The following is a 20,171-nucleotide window of genomic DNA, read 5'->3' on the forward strand; positions in this document are numbered from 1 at the left end:
GCTGAAAAAGATCATGCATCAGTGGTGGAAAGCCCCAGAAAAAGGCAGTAAGCAGACATGAGTGGTGATTATTTTGGTAAATTCAGTGTTTTTAAGGTGCTAAAAAAGAAGCTTGAAGAGAGACGGAGAAATACTTACATCAGGTGTAAAATGTGCTGAAGAAGTTCATGAACTAGTGGTGGAAAGCCCCAGAAAAAGGCAGTAAGCACACGAGTGGTGATTATTTTTTGGTATTTAATATTTTAGATGTACTCAGGAAATATACTGAGCAGAAGTGGACTTTGGGTGGAGATCTTTTAGTGAAGTTAATATTTTAAAGGTGCTCAGAATTTAGCTCAACCTTTGTGCAAATACTCACATAATGTGTCCAATCTGCTGAGGACGTTCATGCAGACAAAGACAGGAAGCAAACTTTGAGTGTTTAGTCAAATGTAATATTTCAGAGGGTCTCAGTAAAGATGCACTCCATATGCTCAAAAACAGACTTGAAATACTCACATAAGGTGCTGAGGAAGATCATGAAGCAGTGGTTGAAAGCCCCAGAAAAAGCCAGTAAGCGGACTTTGAGTCGTGGTTTTACTTTCTGTTTCAGTAAAGGTCGGTAGCTGAAAGCTGCTCAGCAAAGACTCATCTTTTGTGCAAAAACAGGCAAAAAATAATTACACCATGTCTAATCTACTGAGGAAGATCACGTAGCATTAAATGAAAGCCCCGGAAAATGATAGTAAGCAGACCTTGAGTGGCGATTTTAAAATTTTCTTTTTGATAAAGTTGATATTTTCACAGGAACGTACACAGAAAAGATACTAAAGTTCTGTGAAAAAACAGACCAAAGTAATCACATCAGGGGCCTAATGTGTTGAAGAAGTTCATGCACTGGTGGTTGAAAACCTCAGAAAACAATAGTAAGCAGACCTTGAGTGATGATTATTTTTTTCCCTTTGTTTTATTGGTGAAGTGAATGTGACACAACGGACTCATGTTGGGCGGCTAACCTTTGGAAGAAGACCATGCAGCGGCGGCTGAAAGCTCCAGAACCTGCTGCTTCCTGTTCGCTCAATAAGATGTGAGGTTTCCGTTAAGAAGCATTAATTCTCGTCTTTATTGAAAAGAGACACATTACAGTAGAAGACTCTGTATTAGGTAGAATTTCTCAACAACGGTACTGTACAGCAAAGAAAAAGTCAACAACAACAACAACAACAGCAACAACAACGACAATAATAATAATAATAATTAGAATAACAGTGACAATAATGTCTGGATGATAAATCAGGAATAAAACGTGGATGGACTGAAGAGGTCGGCTAAAAATGTACAAAAACGTAGGATTGAGGGGACGGAGTCTTCATTTATAAATAAAGTGGGCGGTCCGGGTGGGCGGGATTTAGGGTTAAAGACTAAATGAGGTTCTGATGTCTATGTACAGGTGTTGGCGGCAATATTAGCGCCGTGATTCATCTATAAGCAGGAGGCTTCAGTTGAGCTAAAAAAAACTATGCTAAAGCTAGTTTGGCTAACTGTTTGCTAGCTGCTGCTTCACAGGACGTGTAAGTCTCTAAATATTTCACGATCGGTGTCACGGGGAAAACAGAGGGCAAGGAAGTTCACTAGCAAGTTGAAGCTACACGTGCTAACATGCTAGCTGCAGCTAGCTCACACACAACTCAGTGCTTTTTGTGAAAACAAATGTGAAAAAAGTACATTTTTCCGGCAATTTAGAGAATAAAATTATTAGACTTTGAAAACAAATGTAGCTAACACCTTGCATCTACCTGCTAGCTACCGTTAGCTAACGAAACTGATCACGTTTGAGTTTAATATTCAGCCAAACTGATCTAAATTTGGACCTGACTCAAAGTTAAGATTACGAATTAGAGAATCAATTTAGGAAAAACCTAGCTAATGCCCTGCTTCTCCCTTAGTTTAGCTAAATAATCAGCTACAAGAAAAGACAACTTGTCGTTAGCTGCAGTTAGCTGACACACGACTCAGCAGTTTTTGTGAAAACAAACAGGTCAAAGGCAACGTTAGCAAGATATCCTTTTGACTTAAAAAGTAAAAATATCACATTCCTTAGCACAAATTAGTAAAGAGAAAAGATAATGTGAAAACAAATTTAGCTAATGCCCTGTGTCTCTCTAAAGTTGGACTAGGCAAATTAACCACAAAGTAACTCAGTCTTGATTCAGACTAATTTAAATTTGGAATCAAAGTTGGGATTAAAAATGTCAGATTTCCAAGCACAAATCAGTTTAAAGAAAAGCTTATCTAAATATTTAGCTAATGCACTGCTTCTCTCTGCTAGCTAACGTTAGCTAACGAAACTGATCATGTTTGGGTTTAATTTGAATCATACTCATCTAAACTGGATTCAACTCAAAGTTAAGAGTACTAATTAGAGAAAGTTTAGAAAAATTGAGCTAATTCCCTGCTTCTCTTTATGTTTAGCTAAGTAATTAGCTTCGATTAGCTGCCGTTAGCTGACAGATGATTCAGCAATTTATGTAAAAACAAAAGTCAAAGTAGACGTTTGCAAGACGTCCCTTTGATTTAAAGAGTTAAAATATCAAATTCCTTAGCACAAATTGGTTTAGAAAAAGGCTAATGTGAAAACAAATTTAGCTAATGCCTTGTTAGCTAAGTTCGGCTCAGGGAATTAGCCACATGCTAACTCAATCTTGACTCAAAGTAATCTAAATCTAGATTCAAAATTAAGATTAAAAATGTCAGATTTCCAGGCACAAATCAGTTTAAACAAAAGCTCATTTGAATACATATTTAGCAAATGTGTTGCTTCTACCTGCTAGCTATTGTTAGCTAATAAAACTGATCATGTTTGGATTCATGACTGAACTAAATCTGGATTTTACTCAAAATAAAGATGAAAAATGTCAGATTCTGAGCACAAATACATTATAAAAAAAACAAAAAGCAGCCAAGTGTCAAAATCTGCAAACGATAGCACGTTAAACGTTAGCTTCAGCTAGCTTTAGTGACAGTTTCTGTGAAAACAAACAAAAAAACTGAATGTAATCATGACAGTAAAAAATATCCCAAAGACAAATGAACCTGGAGAAAAGCTAATGTGACACTAGCACCCTGCCTCTCTGTGTTAGCTAAATTAAGCTAACTTTTGGATTCAGTCTTCACTCTTAATATTTTAAAATTCAAAGAGCACAAACCAGTTGAGGGCAAAGTTAACACAAAAAGAAATGATATGAAAAGTAAAAAAATTATAAAGACTCGAGTCGACAAAACTGTACTGCAAAATGAATTTACAGCCAGCTGAGGTTAGCTAACTGATCGCTAGCTGCTGCTTCACAACAAGTTTCTGTTCTCTAAATTTGTCCAATTTTCCTGCTTCTTGAACCTTCAGAGGGGAAGAAAGTGCAGTTTAAAGTATTATAGGTTGCCTGCAAGCTCAAGCAAAGCTATTAGCACTGTCAGCTTGTTCACTGCTAGCCACAGTTAGCTTCAGGGACAGATGACTAAGCAGCTAAAAGCAGAAGTTCCCTTGTTTTCTCAACTGCTGTGAGGTGAAATTAAAATACTTTGGATTTCAGCTTCAAGTCTCAAAACTCCCAAAGCATAAATCAGCGACCAGCAGAAGACTTAGCGGGAAATTAAGCTAATGTCCTGCTTTATTCCATTAACAAAGTTCAGCTAACTGATCGCTAGCAGCTGCAACAGTTAGCATTGACAAACTCTTTCTGTGCTAATCGGATGTTGCTAATCTTTTTAAAATAAGCTCACTGTTGTTTACACTGTGTTTCTATTGTCCACATATTAGCTAACTTCTCTAAAAGTGCTGCGCCGTAGCTAGTGAGCATCACCATTAGCTTCTATTTACACTTAAATTAACTTTGGATTCCTCAAAATGTTAAAATAGTTCAGAGGAAACTCCCAGAAGCCGCCACCATTTAGAGAAACAACTTGGTGCCTGAATATTAAGACGGAAAACAGATTTTAGTGCATTTCTGTCATAAATTAAAGGACGCCTTCAGATATAAAAACATAAAATCAAAATCACGTCGAAGATTAAAAATGTCGGTTAAACCTCATTATTAGGAGGTCAAATGGCAACTTGAAGGGAAATAAAGGTGTGGCACGTAAAGGAAACGAAGAAGGCAGGCGTGCAAAAGGAAAAAAAAGGCAACATGTTAGTGTTGACGTCGAAGGAGAAACGGTTTAATTACATTTCTACATAGTGTTCTAATGGGAGTATTGCAGCAGTGCATAACGGTGACGCTTTGATGAATATTGCTCAAATACACAGTCGGGTCGAGAGCTAAAGTCGTAGAAGAAGTCAAACGTGGAGGTTTCAGCAGCTTCGTTCCTGATCAGTCAACACATTTCAAAAACCAAAGAAATCAGCATCAGCGGCGTCAGAAACACCTGAAATTCAGATGCAACACTCCGAATTCATTCCAGTTCCTCCGCTAGCGGCTCCCAACAGGTTTAACTTGTCACTGCTTAGTGGTTTCCACATCCCAGTCCTTAAAACGATCCAGGAACCAAACAGAAAACTGGAGAACAGCAGAATGGACATCCAGTTTGTTACCTCGAAGTTCTCCAAACTTCAAAGTGGACCAAAACTAGACCAGATTTAGACCTGGTCTGGACTTAAACCTGACCAGATTTGGACTCAGTCAAGACTCAGACTTGCCCATGTATAGTGACCTCTGTGGTGTAAAATCTTTGATTGAATTTGATTTGCTGAACTCAAACTGGATCAAATGTTGGGTTGGTCTCAACTCAAAATTGAACAAAAACTTGATTCAAACATCAGAAGTCTGTGGGTCAAAGTTTGATCACATTTGGACTAAATCATGACTCAAGATTTAGCAAACTAAGCCAACATCCAAGTTCAACAACATCCATTGTACCCAAATTTGACCAAATATGGAGTTTGACTCATCTCAGAATGTCTCCATTTGGACAAAGGCTTGTTTCAGACTTGCCCACATTTGTTGAACTGATTGGAGTGAAACTTGGCAACCTTTAGACTTAAACTCTGACCTTAATTTGACCTGGAGTCTATTTCTACCACAGGTCGACTTTTTGGAGCTCAAAATGTGACTTGACTTTGACTCAGTCTTGACTCAAACTTTAGTGAACTATGTCCAATCCAAATTCTACGACATCAATTGAACAAATTTGACCAAATGTTGGGTTTCACTAAATTCAAACTATGACTCCATTTGGACAAAGACTTGATTCAGACGATTCTGAATTTGGACCCAAATGTGAACAAATTTAGACTTGATCTGGACTCAAACTTGTCCAAACTATGTCCAATCCTAGATCCACATTCAATGACATCCGTTGAACCAAAACTGGACCAAATGTTCGGTTTGACTAAACTCTGACTAATTTGGACAAAAACCTGATTCAACCTTGTCCACATTTGTTGAACTCTCTGGGCTGAAATTTGGCCACCTTTCGACTTAAACTCTGACCTAAACTTGCCTGGACTCAATGCAGAGTCTATTTGGATCACATGTAGTCTTTTTAGAGCATGACTCCATTTGGACTCAGTCTTCACTCAAACTTTGCTGTACTATGTCCAACCCAACATCCAAATTTGACGACCACAGTTGAACCCGAACTTGAACAAATGTAGAGTTTGTCGAAGCTCAAAACATGACTCCATTTGGACTCAGTCTTCACTCAAACTGATCCAGATTTGGTGGACTCCTTGGACTCGGACGTGGACTTGTCTTGGACCTTTTGTTCAGGTTTCCTGTCCTGTGAACCATCAAACTGGGACTGTTGGGAACCACTGGTCTTACCTTCCTGGTTCTTGTTGTCCTGCCTGGATCAGCACCAAACCTTGCGACAACACTTTAGAATAAAAAACCTCTGTCCTTCAACCCGACGTTCACTTCCTGTGTTCTCTAGTTTAGATGACGCCACCATTGGAGGAGTGGCGGAAATAAGGGAGATTATTTACAACGAGGAGGTTTCTAGATCAGAGAGGAAGAAGAAAAAGAAGAAGAAGCCCTTCTTAGTGATTCGCTGAGAAGATCAGGGAGACTGTCTGATTGGACGGGACAAGGAGGGAGTTCATCATCTACTGGCTGAAATAAAATGAAGGAAAGTAGCTTCCATCCACCGTCTCCGAGCTCAACACCAACTCTGAAACGCCTGAAGAAAAAGATTCCCTTTTCACTCCAAGTTCCCTTGTCCTCCATTTTTACATGTAACAATAAAATGAACTTCAGGGACAGAGTTTGAGCTATAACGTTGGTCGACCAGGATGGAAATCAGGTTCTGTTCAGGTTCCTAGTTGCGGTTTTAACTCGTGAGCAGAGCGAGTTGAACCCAGTCTGAAGGTGTTGGTGGTGGACAGTCCCCGGTCCCTGAGCTTCTGTACACTTTATGACTTTATACACCCAAAACTAAACAAAACAACCAAAAACAGAAGAACCTTCCCCATGTTGACATTTTAACCATTGGTCCAGCAATGCACATCGAGATACAATATACACAAACCAGGAAGAATGCCTTAAATTAAGAAGCAGGAAGTGTCTAGGACATGCGATCTACCACTTTACCTCTAACTGATCCGATATCTTTTTTATCTTTGATCCTAAAACATCGAGATATTTTCACATTAAAAAAATGTGTGAAGGCAGAAGAGTTCACAGAATCCATGAAACAAAAGTGGGAGGAGCTAAAACGCTGCGTCCTCCAATGATTGATGATGAAGAATTTAAATGGCTTTGTCGTAAAGCGCCGTCATGCTACGGAGAATTTCCTCACTGATATTATTATTGGTATTAGATATGTTTTGGCGTGGATCCTGATTGGCTGCTAAGCAGGAACTGGCCTTGTAGTGTGACTGATGAGGTATGATGTCATCACGAGTCATGTGACCTTTTCCCAATATGATTGTGGACCACATTTCCCAGCATGCTCTGGAATCTTTCTCCCAAAACAGACCCGGGGACAGAGGAAGAGTCGCCGCCTATCGGCTTTAATCAGTCCTAAAGGGGCGGCGGCTGACAAGGAAGGTGGGCGGGGCTTAGAGTCACAACAGGAAGTGGTTCCAGATTAAACGGTGCTCCCAATTGGTTGCTGGCGAAGCCTCGTCGTCATATAAGTGCAGCGCTGCCGGCGCTGCTGCAGCTGTTGTTGCGGTTGGTGTTGCGGCGCGACAGGTTGGGCGTGGCCATGAGAGGGTAGCGGTCGTCGGGGCAACCGTACTGAGTCAGCGTGTCCACGCACTCCTGGCAGCTGGCCTGCCGGGCGTACGCCATCGCACTGTTTCCGTGGGCGTCTTTCGCCATCAGGTCCACGCCGTACTGCAGAGAGTAGACAGTTGATCACCGTCACATAATCAATAATATCAACAGTATTGATCCAGAGTTAGTTCTGACTTTACTGGATTTAGACTTTAACTCAAGCCGACTCAGATTTGGACTCAATGGGGACCAAAGTTTCTCTAAAATGGGACGACAATGTTTTGACTCAAACTTTATGGTCCTCAGTGACACATCTCCAACTTAGACTGAGTCTGGACTCAAATTTTCTCAGATTTCGACTCAATGTTTATTCAAATTTGACAACAACTGGACTTCTCCTAAACTCAGTATGTGATGACAGCTGGGACTCAAACCTGTCTAAATCTGGACTTAGTCCGGACTCAAACTTGTCTAAATTTGGACTTGGTCTTCATTCAAACTTGTCCAAATCTGGATTCAGTTCTCATGTAAATGTCCATATTATAGATTTGGTCTTGATTTAAATTTAATTTGTGTAAATTGGGACTAAGTTTAGTTCCAAATTTTACCACAACTGCAAGTTTTCTCTGCTAAAAATGTAACTTTAGGGCGTTTAGACTCAATCCGGACTCAAATTCGTCCAAATTTTGGACTTAGACTTGACTCAAGCTTGTCTAAATCTGGTGTTATTCCTAATGTAAACATGCCTATATTGTGGAGTCAGTCATGACTCAAATTTGGGGAAATCTGGGCTCACTGTGGACACAAAGTTGGTCTTGGTCTCAACTCAAACATCCCTGGATTTAGACTCAGTGTTGACTTAAACTCGTCCAAATTTTTGACTTATTCTTGACTTAAACTTGTCTAAACCTGGACTCAGTCCTAATGTGAACGCCGATATTCTGGACCCGGTCTTACCCAGATGAGGAGCTGGGTGATGACCACGTTGCCCTTGCGGCTGGCCAGGTGCAGCGCGTTGCGTCCGTCTCCTTCGCCACAGGTTTCGTTGACCTGTTGCCGGTTGCCGTGGGCGAGCAGCAGCACAACGGCCCTCAGGTCCTCGTCGGCCGTCGCCCGGAGCAGCTGCTGGCCCAGAGGGATGTCCACGCAGGGAAGCGACGCCACGAACAGACGCTGCTCGTACTTAGCCCGGATCCAGCGCTCCCTCTCCTCCCTGGAAGCAAACACAGAGATGTGAACCCAACAGAAAACTCTCCAGATATCTGCAGATTTAGATCGTTAAAAACCTGAACGCTCGTTAAAGAGTTCAGTCCTAATCCCGAACAGAAAAGGTGAAAAAGTCAGACTCCTGCTTCACATCTTGGTGTTTCTATGACGGACTCTTCAAAATGACAGTAAACGGATGGAATGGAAACTTCTCCAACCAAACATTTAGATATTTATGGATTTATTTAGCGTGTTGTTGCTCATTAACTTTGTGTTTGGTTGTTTGTTTGAAGTGTGTTTACTTACTTATTTCAGCATTTGTGTTTGTTTAGTGTGCATTAATTTCAGTGTTTTAGCTAGTTTACGTGTGTTTGCTAGTGTGTTCAGTTTGTGTGGATGCTTGACACGTTTTGTATGTTTTTGTTTGTTTCGTGTGGTTGATTGTGTGTTGCTCAGTTACTTTTTTGTTTGTTTAGTTTGATTTGTGTGTTTGTAGGGCTTGTTTTTGTTTATGCAGTTTTTAAAATCATTTTTGTTTGTTTAGCATGCATTTGGTTGTTTTTTGGTTTGTTCAGTTAGTTTTGTGGTTTGGAGTGTTTAGGTTTTGTTGCTTTTTTATTTTATTGTGTTTAAGGTTGTTTGTTTATTTAATTGTTTAGTGTGTTTTTGTTTGTTGAGGTTGGTTTTGGTTGTTTGTTTATTTTTGTTTAGTTTGCTTGTTTTGCTAGTTTATGTTTTGTTTTTTGTCTGCATGTAAACAATCTCTCATGTTCACTTTGTGCATTTTAATTCTGGTGTTCATGCATGAACAGAAAAAATGAACAAACTGAAAAATACTGCGACCGTTCTGTCTTCATGCTTCATTTTAATCTCTTTTGTTTGAACTTCAGTCTTGTTTCCATGTTTTCTTATTTCGCTCTTTGCTTGCTGAAAGTCGATAATTAATTGATAATTATTGATTATCTCCAGACGGTGATCGGCAGCAGTGAATCTGGTTTCAGTCAGAATAAGACAGACGGACGCTTTGTTAAACCGTCGAGTATCATGAAGTCCTGATCTTCTAATCCTCGCCTCTAATCTGCCTCCATGTAAACATCATTCAGGGATTAGACCGAGCCGAGGCCAGACATTAAGCCGTTCCCCCGACGACGCCTCCCCTACAAAATAAAAGCCTTCAAATAACTACAGACTCAATCAGAGACCAAATGAAACCAGCTTCCTTATTTCTGGATCACACAACACGAAATGACAAAAAGAAAAAAAAACAGGACGCAAAATGATAAAAACAGAGAAAAAAACGATACAAAACAACATAAAAACATAAAACGAGCAAATTAAGACAGAAATCAATAAAAATTACAAAAATATGAGACAATAACTGACAGAAAGGAGACAAAAAAACACAAAACGAGGAAAAACTAAGAAAAACAAGACAAAATGACAAAAAGACAAGAAACAAAATGATAAAAATGTGACACTACAGGAGAAAAATAAGACAAAAACTAAGAAAAACAAGACACAAAATGACAAATATAAGACAAAATGAGTATAGATACAAAACCATCCCAAAACACACAAAAACATCTAAAGAACAAACAGAAAACGAGAAAATTAAGACAGAAAACAATAAAACCTAGGAAAAGGCTAGATGACGATTGACAAAGAGACATTAGATGAAAAATATTAGTCAAAAAGAAAAAAATTAAACACAAAACGACAAAAACGAGAAAGAAAACGACAAAAACGAGAAAGAAAACAACAAAAATGAGGCACAAAATTAACACAGACAACAAAATATCTAAAGAAGACACAAAACATCAAAAATATGACAGAAAATAACACAAAATATGACAAAAAACTGACACAAAACGCCAAAAATACAACACTGGATCCACTAGTTGGCTGCAGAGGTGCATGATGGGAAACAAACTGTGAGAAAAGAACGAATCTAAAGTTTAAAAAAAGAGACGATGTGGGAACCTGGAGACTCAGTAACTCCTCCTGGAGACAGAGTGTGTGTTACTGTGTGTTTTATTGTGTGTGTGACTGTGTGTGTCTGTGTAGCGGTGGCGGCTAGCATGGAGGAATGTCCCGGGGGCTCGTCCTTCCTGCCGCGGCCCAGCAGAGAGTGAGGAGGCTGGGCACAGCGTACGGCCCACAGCCCCCGGACAAAGCCTGGAGGTGTCGCCGGGTGTGTGTCTGTTTTGTGTGTCTGTTTGTGTGTCCGTTTGCGTGTCTGTTTTGTGTGCGCTCGGCAGGGGGGTCCGGCCTTCTGTCCTCTGGAGGACGGAGAGGAAATGTGAGGCCACTGGACGCATGCCTTCATCCACCGGGGGGGTTGCTAAGAGAGACACGGACCGACACACAACTCATACACAACTGATACACAACTACAGTCTACTGATACACAACTACACAACTAAACACAATTACAGAACTGCTTAGCAGCTACACAACTGATACACAGCAGCACAACCAGCACACCAAACAACACAAATGAGACACAAAACAACACAAACAAGACACAAAACAACAAAGACTGGACAGAAAACAACACTACCAGCACACCAAACAACACAAATGAGACACAAAACAACACAAACAAGACACAAAACAACAAAGACTGGACAGAAAACAACACTACCAGCACACCAAACAACACAAATGAGACACAAAACAACACAAACAAGACACAAAACAACAAAGATTGGACAGAAAACAACACTACCAGCACACCAAACAACACAAATGAGACACAAAACAACACAATCGAGACACAAAACAACAAAAGCTAGACAGAAAATAACACCAACGAGACACAAAATAACACAACTGAGACATAACACAATAGACAACAACACAACTGATGGACAACAACACAACCAAGACACAAAATGACAAAAACCATAAACACCACAACTGAAAAACAAACTGACAAAAAGAGGACAGAAAACAACAGAAACGACACACAAAACAATGCAACTGAGACACGAAACTACGCAACCGAGACAAAACAACACAAACAAGACACAAAACTACACAAATGACACACAAAACAACACAAATAAGAGACAAAATGAGAATAAGGTAGACAGAAAACACAATTGCGGCAGAAAATCACAAAAACGAGACAGAACACAACAAAAACACTTGTTTGTTTTTGTTTGCGTGTACTTAATAAAATGTTTACTGTGTTTTTTCAACATGTTTGCTTAACATAGTTAGCACTGCTAGCATCGTTTGGTTGTTTGTGTTATTAGTGCATTTGTTTAAGTGCATCTAGTAACGTTGTGATGATGTGTGTGTGTTTGGTGTGTGTGTGCGTTTGTGTGTTTGGTGTGCGTGTGTTTGCGCATTTGATGTGTGTGTGTGTTTTGTGTGTGTTGCGGTAAACAGCGTCATTGCGAGCTAACGAGTCCTGAAAACACACAGCTCTGGACGCTGGAGAGGCTAATTGCACTAATTAACCACACAGAGCGAGTGTGTGTCTGTGTGTCTGTGACAGTATGTGTTAACATGTGTCTGAACGCACACACACACACACACACAGGCGTTGTGTGCGTTAATCTGTGTGTGTGTGTGTCTTTTCACATCCCATTAGACGTAGCGCTGAGCTCCGGCACCGAGGCATGCTGGGTAGATAATTAAACACGAGTCCCGGTGAGATCGCTTGTGACAGGAAAACACACACCGCACACAGACACACAACGGCAACGCACAACGACAGACACACTAAAATATGTCACGCAGAGCCCCGAGGGGTCGCAGTGTGTGTTTGTGTCGGTTAAATTAGAAGATAAAGCTGCACCAGCCAGAGGAAACAAGCCGTCAGACATCCACGACTGTTTCTACATGACCACTGGGAAACGTGACTCGCACCTTTAGCTCGTCTTCATGGGACTCGATACACTCGACTTTATCCGTCCACGTTTGTTTTCTGACACAGTTGTGTCAGTGTTTTTACTTCTGGTGCGAGTCAGCGATTTGGGTCGCTACTTGGGTCTACATTTACAAGCTTTCCAGGGAATGTTAGTGAGGAGAATCTGATCATCATCATATGAAGCATGGTGGTGGCAGCATCATAAAGTGAAGCATGGTGGTGGCAGCATCATGATGTGAAGCACGGTGGTGGCAGCATCATGATGTAAAGTGAAGCATGGTGGTGGTAGCATCATAATGTTAAGCATGGTGGAGGCAGTGTTATAATATGAAGCATGGCGGAGGCAGTATCATGATGAAACGGCACGGTGGTGGCAGCATCATGATGTAAAGTATGGTGGTGGCAGCATTATGATGTAAAGCATGGTGGTGGCAGTATCATGATGAAACGGCACGGTGGTGGCAGCATCATGATGTAAAGTGAAGCATGGTGGTGGCGGCATCATGATGTAAAGCATGGTGGTGGCAGCATCATGATGTAAAGCATGGTGGTGGCAGCATCATGATGTAAAGCATGGTGGTGGCAGCATTATGATGTAAAGCATGGTGGTGGCAGTATCATGATGAAACGGCACGGTGGTGGCAGCATCATGATGTAAAGTGAAGCATGGTGGTGGCGGCATCATGATGTAAAGCATGGTGGTGGCAGCATCATGATGTAAAGCATGGTGGTGGCAGCATCATAATTAAATCAATCAAACTTGATTTACATGGCATTTTTATACAATAAAAATGCAACACAAAGCACTTTACAACACTCAAAAACTTCAAATTTAATTAAACTGATTAAATTAATTTATCAAATTGATGCTACTACCACTGTGCTTCATATTATAATACTGCCACCAACACACTTCACTTAATAATACTGCCACCCCCATGCTTCACTTTATAATACTGCCACCACTGTGCTTCACATCATGATACTGCCACCACCATGCTTCACGTCATGATGACTAAAAGTTTAACAGTAGATCTTCTGAGGTTAATGACTTCTGAAGGTAGAATGTGAACTACATCAGGATGTTTCCCTTCACGTTTCCCGCCCTGTTGATTGACAGCTTCATCATGCTGGTCGCCGTAGAAACCCAGGTCTGGTTCTGGGTCCCTCAGGGCGCCACACTGGGCCATCTCTGATTTCCTGCCTGTTGTTTGAGTTCACACAGCAGCTTTGTGTGTCCAGAGTGTGTGCGTTCAGGCCCAGCGGCTGCTTTGTTGGGTTGTGTTTACGTACAACAGCGAGGTTCCTGTCCGGAGGGCGATCGGCCTCGACGACCGACCGCTGCTGGGCCGACCCGCCTCCTCCATGCTGTGTGTCTGTGTGTGTTAGTGTCTATGTGTCTCAGGGGTCACTGGACCAGGACTCCTGAAACAGATCTGACCAGCAGCTCACACATCATTGCACCAAGCTAATTACCTCCAGACCTGAAGACACAAACCTAGAGTCCATCTGATGGAAGCTTCCTGATGAAACTCTTCAGCTGCTTTAAACCTGGCAAAGTCAACCCAGAGTGTCGGTTCCCCACTAGGTTCTACCTCTGGAGGCCTGCTAGGGCCTGCTGTTATGATGCTGCTGCCACCACCATGCTTCATTTAATAATACTGCCACCACCGTGCTTCACTTTATAATACTGCCACCACCATGCTTCACTTTATAATACTGCCACCACCATGCTTCACTTTATAATACTGCCACCACCGTGCTTCACTTTATAATACTGCCACCACCGTGCTTCACATTATAATACTGCCACCACCATGCTTCACTTTATAATACTGCCACCACCGTGCTTCACTTTATAATACTGCCACCACCGTGCTTCACATTATAATACTGCCACCACCATGCTTCACTTTATAATACTGCCACCACCGTGCTTCACTTTATACTGCCACCACCGTGCTTCACATTATAATACTGCCACCACCGTGCTTCACTTTATAATACTGCCACCACCTTGCTTCACTTTATAATACTGCCACCACCATGCTTCACATTATAATACTGCCACCACCGTGCTTCACTTTATAATACTGCCACCACCGTGCTTCACATTATAATACTGCCACCACCGTGCTTCACATTATAATACTGCCACCACCGTGCTTCACTTTATAATACTGCCACCACCGTGCTTCACTTTATAATACTGCCACCACCGTGCTTCACATTATAATACTGCCACCACCGTGCTTCACTTTATAATACTGCCACCACCTTGCTTCACTTTATAATACTCCCACCACCATGCTTCACATTATAATACTGCCACCACCGTGCTTCACTTTATAATACTGCCACCACCGTGCTTCACATTATAATACTGCCACCACCGTGCTTCACTTTATAATACTGCCACCACCTTGCTTCACGTTATAATACTGCCACCACCATGCTTCACTTTATAATACTGCCACCACCGTGCTTCACATTATAATACTGCCACCACCGTGCTTCACTTTATAATACTGCCACCACCGTGCTTCACATTATAATACTGCCACCACCGTGCTTCACTTTATAATACTGCCACCACCGTGCTTCACTTTATAATACTGCCACCACCGTGCTTCACATCATAATAAAATCTCTGATAAGTTATCTTAAAAATATGAACAAAACATCTGAGAAATCAGAAAACATTCACGCTTAATTGACTGTTTCTATGAAATAATTACTAAGATTAGGATTGTAATCTTTGCAGCTGTGACATTCTTCTGTTTAATTCAGAGAAGGAAACAAAGAGGAACCTTGAGTCTATTGGAATCTTTTGTAGGATTTCTATAGAGCTCATCGAGCTGCTGGAACAGAGGCAGGTTTTCCACTCGGCCTTCGCATGTTGAATCGGTCATTAATTGGAGGAGGTAATGAGCGGTGGTGCAGCGGGTTAAGAGCGACACGGTGTCACTGGCTGCTCTCCTGGCCTAATTAGCCCTCTAATTAATAGATTAATAGATAGATAGCTAGAGCGTGGATAAGAGCAGCAGCTAACTGCCCGGACTAATGTGCCTCTAAGATGGATCGCGGTCCGACCCAGGAGCTCCTAACAAGGTGAGGAGGGAAACTAATCCTGCCTGAAATCCATGCGGAAAACACGGAGCGCTGCGTTTTATCTCCGCCAGACAAAAAGGGAAAAATCAATTAGCCTGTGGTCGTTAGCCGCCCTCCGATGGGCTCGGTTAATTAACGGAGGGAGAGCTGGGTGAGGAGGCGTTCGCTCAGAAAGGAGAAGGAACGATAGCGCCGCAGGAGAACGTCCAGTAAAATCACAGGAAGAGAGAAAAAAATCAAAAATAAAAGGCTTTTTCATTAACGAGGTGGAAAAAAACGGACGGAAACGAGACTTTCACGGTTTCTAAATCATAAACAATCTGTTACTGGAAAGAATACAGTCCTTTATATAATAATCAACTGTTTTCAGATAATATCCAGGAAATTCACACAAAAACAAAACAGTTCAATGGTTTTTTTGTCTGCTTTGCTAAATTATTTAATGTTTAGTAAAATTACACAAAAATGTACTGACTTACACATTAAAAAAACCCTAAAAATATAATGCCTATGTTTAATATCTGTATTTATACAAGCAGTAAATCCTTCTTTTGAAATATTTCATTATTTAACCACGCCTGACGAACGTCAGCGGGGTTACTGCATTTGGTGCGGTATCTGACTGGCTGGGTAAGTATGTATGTATGTATGTATGTATGTATGTATGTATGTATGTATGTGTGTATGTATGTATGTATGTATGTGTGTATGTATGTATGTATGTATGTATGTATGTATGTATGTGTGTATGTATGTATGTATGTATGTATGTATGTATGTATGTGTGTATGTATGTGGCTATGTCCGGTCCGATATCTCTGCAAGTGCTGAAGTCAGGATAATCAAACTTGGCACTGAAGATCAGTCTAAGGTCCCCTGCTCAGTTGTGGAGTTACAGGTCAGCAGATCAAGTAGGGAGGGAGATACGTAGGATGATCAGAATTGATACATATTGCATCATTTGTATAGGGAGGACAGGGTTTTCGCCAGTAGAGGGCGTGGTTCTGGACTCTACTGAGGGCTCGTCCAGTTTATGATGCTGCCACCACCGTGCCTCACAGTAGCGACTCATTTTCCACATTTTGCATCTTATTTTTGTCCTTTTGTTTCCTGTTTTCATCTTTTTCTGTCCAAGTTGTGTCATTTTTTCTGGTTTTGGTCCTTTTGTTTCAATTTTGTTAGTTTTGTACCTTTTTCTTCTGGTTTTGCATTTCGTTTTAGTCATTTTGTGACTCCTTTAACTCATATTTTTCTTGTTTCCTGTCTTGTTCATTTAATTTCGCATCTGGTTTTTAGTCATTTTGTGCCGTTTTTCTGGTTTTGCGTCTCGTTTTGCACATTTCGTTTCATGTTTTTATCATCTTCTGTCTTGCTTTTCTGCATTTTTTCTGGTTTTGTGTCTCTTTTTGGTTGTTTGTTTTATTTTTATTGATTTCTGTCAGTGTTGCGTCTTTTTTTCAACATTTTGTATCTAATTTTGTTCATTTCCAATTTATTTTTCTTTATTTTGTGCCTTTTTTTCCTGGTTTTGCATCTCATTTTTGTCATTTTCTGTCATTTAGCATCTGGTTTTCTACATGTTATGTCTTATTTTGCCCGTTTTGTGCCTGATTTGTGTATTTCTGTGACTCTTTTTGCTCATTTTGTGTACTTTTGTGTCTCTTGTTGCTCATTTTGTGCCTGGTTTGTGTACTTTTATGCATCTTTTATTGCGTTTTGTGCCTGGTTTGTGTCTTTATGCCCATTTTGTGCCCTGTTGTGTACTTTTGTGTCTTTATGCCCATTTTGTGTCTGGTTTGTGTACTTTTGTGTGTCTTTATGCCCATTTTGTGTCTGGTTTGTGTACTTTTGTGTGTCTTTATGCCCGTTTTGTGCCCTGTTTGTGTACTTTTGTATGTCTTTATGCCCGTTTTGTATCTGGTTTTTGTGTCTTTATGCCAGTTTTGTGCCCTGTTTGTGTACTTTTGTGTGTCTTTATGCCCATTTTGTATACTTTTGTGTCTTTTTGTGTGTCTTTATGCCCGTTTTGTGTCCTGTTTGTGTACTTTTGTGCGTCTTCATGCCTGTTTTGTATCTGGTTTTTGTGTCTTTATGCCAGTTTTGTGCCCTGTTTGTGTACTTTTGTGTGTCTTCATGCCCGTTTTGTATACTTTTGTGTCTTTTTGTGTGTCTTTATGCCTGGTTTGTGTATTTCCGTGTCTCTTTTTGCTCGTTTTGTGTACTTTTGTGCGTTCTGACGGCAGCTCCGTGGGCTGCAGACGGATTCGCCGGCTCACTAACTGCTGCTGTTTGACTCTCAGGTTTCACTTTAACGCTGCGAATAAAAGCGTCAGAGAGGAAGAGGGGGACAGCAGAGAAATGAGCGGCGCTAACGGATGAAGCGATGCGTTCCTTAAGCGCTCGGTGACGGATGCGGTCGGGGTAATAATTCAGCAGCAGGTCTGGAGGAGCCGCAGGAACCCGTCGGACCTTTATGGGAACAGATCCGTCTTGTTGCCCCGTGGAAAAGGCCAACAGATTTAAAATTAGACTTTTAATCTGGGGTGCAGCTGCGGCGGGACTCGGATCGGACCCCCGGGACCAGATGGGGCCACGGCTCCGGGATAATTGCCCCCCAGGGTCGGAGGGGCGGCACCGGGGGGGCGGCGGGGCAGATCGGACCGCCGGAGTTTATTCATCACTGACTTTTATTCCTCAAATCTGCAGCAAATAAAACGGAGGAAATCACAGCTCTGCTCCGATCTGATCAGACGAAGACCGTAGTTTAAAATAAATAAATAACGTTAAAATATTTAATCCGAATCCGTAGAAATGTTCGTTTAAAGATATTTTAACATTTTAACGGAATAAAAAAAAGCTTCAATTTATGGTCAAACACTGAATTTTTACCAAATATTATCAGGAGTTTAATAAAACAGGAAATTCTGTAAAATACCAGTTAAATAATTCACCAATTTTCAATCAGTAACATGTATAAATGTTCTTTTAAATAATGATTGTTGAATAAAGATTTTTTAAATTTAAATAAAGTAGAAAATTAATTCATTGTATGGTGAAACTAATTTTTATAAAGGATATCTGTAATTTAATAAAACGGGAAAAATCTGAAAAAGATTATTTAAAATTTCAAATCCCTCTGGAACATTTGCAAAATAATAATATGTTATTGTTCTGTGCTTTTAAAAAAAAAAAATTACACAAGTTATAAATTCTGCAAAAAATTTGATAAAAATTGCAAATAATATCCATTTTACAAAATGATAGTTTTACAAGCAGCAAATTGTTCTTTTACCATAAAATTATATTATTTAATGTCACATCTGTGAAAACATTTAAATCTGCAAAATATTATTATTCTACAGATGTTAGTCATTTAAGTCATTTTTTAAATGTATATTAAAAATTTATTTTTTCAAAAATATTTTACAGATTTCTTTGTGCTTTTTAAAATTGCAGATAATATCCAGTAAAATAAAATTAAAAACACATTAATTTAGACGTTGACCGTCAAAAAAAAGCCAAAACTGTAAATATGTCCTCAAAAACAATCTGGCTTTTTATAGAATCATTTCTAATGTTTTCTTACAATTGTTGACATAAAGAGACACACGTTTTACTGCGTTAAATCTAAAAATATACAATTATTATATAAATATTAATTACATTTTTATTTTAATTTTTTTATTTCTGTGTTTGTTTAATTGAAGATGATATTCAGTAAAATCACAGAAAAGAAATTCTTAGTTTACATGTTAACCATAAAAAAGACCAAAACTGTAATTAATGTCCTAAAAACATCTGTTTCACTGTCGATTAATTTCTTATGTCGTTTCTTACAATTATCGACCATAAAGAAACATTAAATCTAAAAAATAAATAATTATTCTGTAGACACTGGCTGGGATTTCAAGGAAAATGCTACTTTTAATTACAGATAAAATGTAGTAAAATAAAATTTAAAACAGGTCAGAACTGGAACTAATGACACAAATCTGTGTTCATAAATAACATTTTCTTCTTCTTCAATAATGTTTGACGATAAAATGAGACTGTTTTTGGAATATTCAAATCATAAAACCTGGCTACAGATATTTATTGTCATTTAAAGACATTTCTTCACATTAGTGACTGAAAACTGTTAAATTATTCCACTCTTAGTCCTTTTATTTGGCCTGGCAGTGTTTTTTATCTATTATTTAACCGTGTATTTGGCTGATTAATGGGTTTTTTCCGCAGAGTTTGTTCCTCAGAGTCAGATTCTGGGTTTATTGTGTGACTGAACTCGACCGTCCAGCGAGCGTTTAGCAGCTCCGTGAACTCATTCCATCCAAACACATTATCCGGGACGCTTTTCCCGCTTCTTCCAGCTCGGAGCCAATTAGAGGACGGTCCGGATCCTCTTCTGCTCCGAGTCACGTTATTTATTTCTTCATTACCGGACCTTAATCCGATGACTAAAAGATGTGCTTTTATTTCGTGCTCTTAGCCCGCATTAGCATGGCGTCGCCGCGGTGACACACGGACGACGTGATTGGCTCGTGTCGGCCGGCTTAATGTCGGCGGTAAATTGGGGGTCTCGTTAGGCGAGCCGGGCTCAGTCATGTACAAAATAACGTCTATTAGGACTAATTTAATCAAGGCCTCCCCTTTACAGATGAATTAGAACGTAGGGGCCAATTACCGGTCTGTCAGCAGGCAGTGATGCTTTGCACATGCTCAGTGGCTCTGCACATGCTCAGTGGCTCTGCACATGCTCAGTGGAGAGCTCCGGCCAATCAAACAAA

The 20,171-nt window shown here is 40.2% G+C and overlaps 1 protein-coding gene across 5 annotated transcripts in view; it reads right to left on the reverse strand.

Annotated features, from left to right (window-relative positions):
- Positions 1-1,078: 1,078 nt before the first annotated feature.
- Positions 1,079-20,171, reverse strand: part of agap1 (ArfGAP with GTPase domain, ankyrin repeat and PH domain 1) — a 158,764-nt gene continuing 139,671 nt past the window's right edge. For all 5 annotated transcript variants that reach the window (XM_051941658.1, XM_051941657.1, XM_022214767.2 and 2 more), the window contains 2 exons: positions 8,148-8,403; positions 1,079-7,310 (listed from right to left, as the gene is read on the reverse strand). In XM_051941658.1, coding sequence (XP_051797618.1) covers positions 7,101-7,310; positions 8,148-8,403 — 466 coding nt within the window. In that variant the 3' untranslated portion in view covers positions 1,079-7,100. The remainder of the gene's footprint in view (positions 7,311-8,147; positions 8,404-20,171) is intronic.

Source organism: Acanthochromis polyacanthus, chromosome 22, assembly GCF_021347895.1.
Source record: "Acanthochromis polyacanthus isolate Apoly-LR-REF ecotype Palm Island chromosome 22, KAUST_Apoly_ChrSc, whole genome shotgun sequence".
NCBI classification, from domain to species: domain Eukaryota; kingdom Metazoa; phylum Chordata; class Actinopteri; family Pomacentridae; genus Acanthochromis; species Acanthochromis polyacanthus.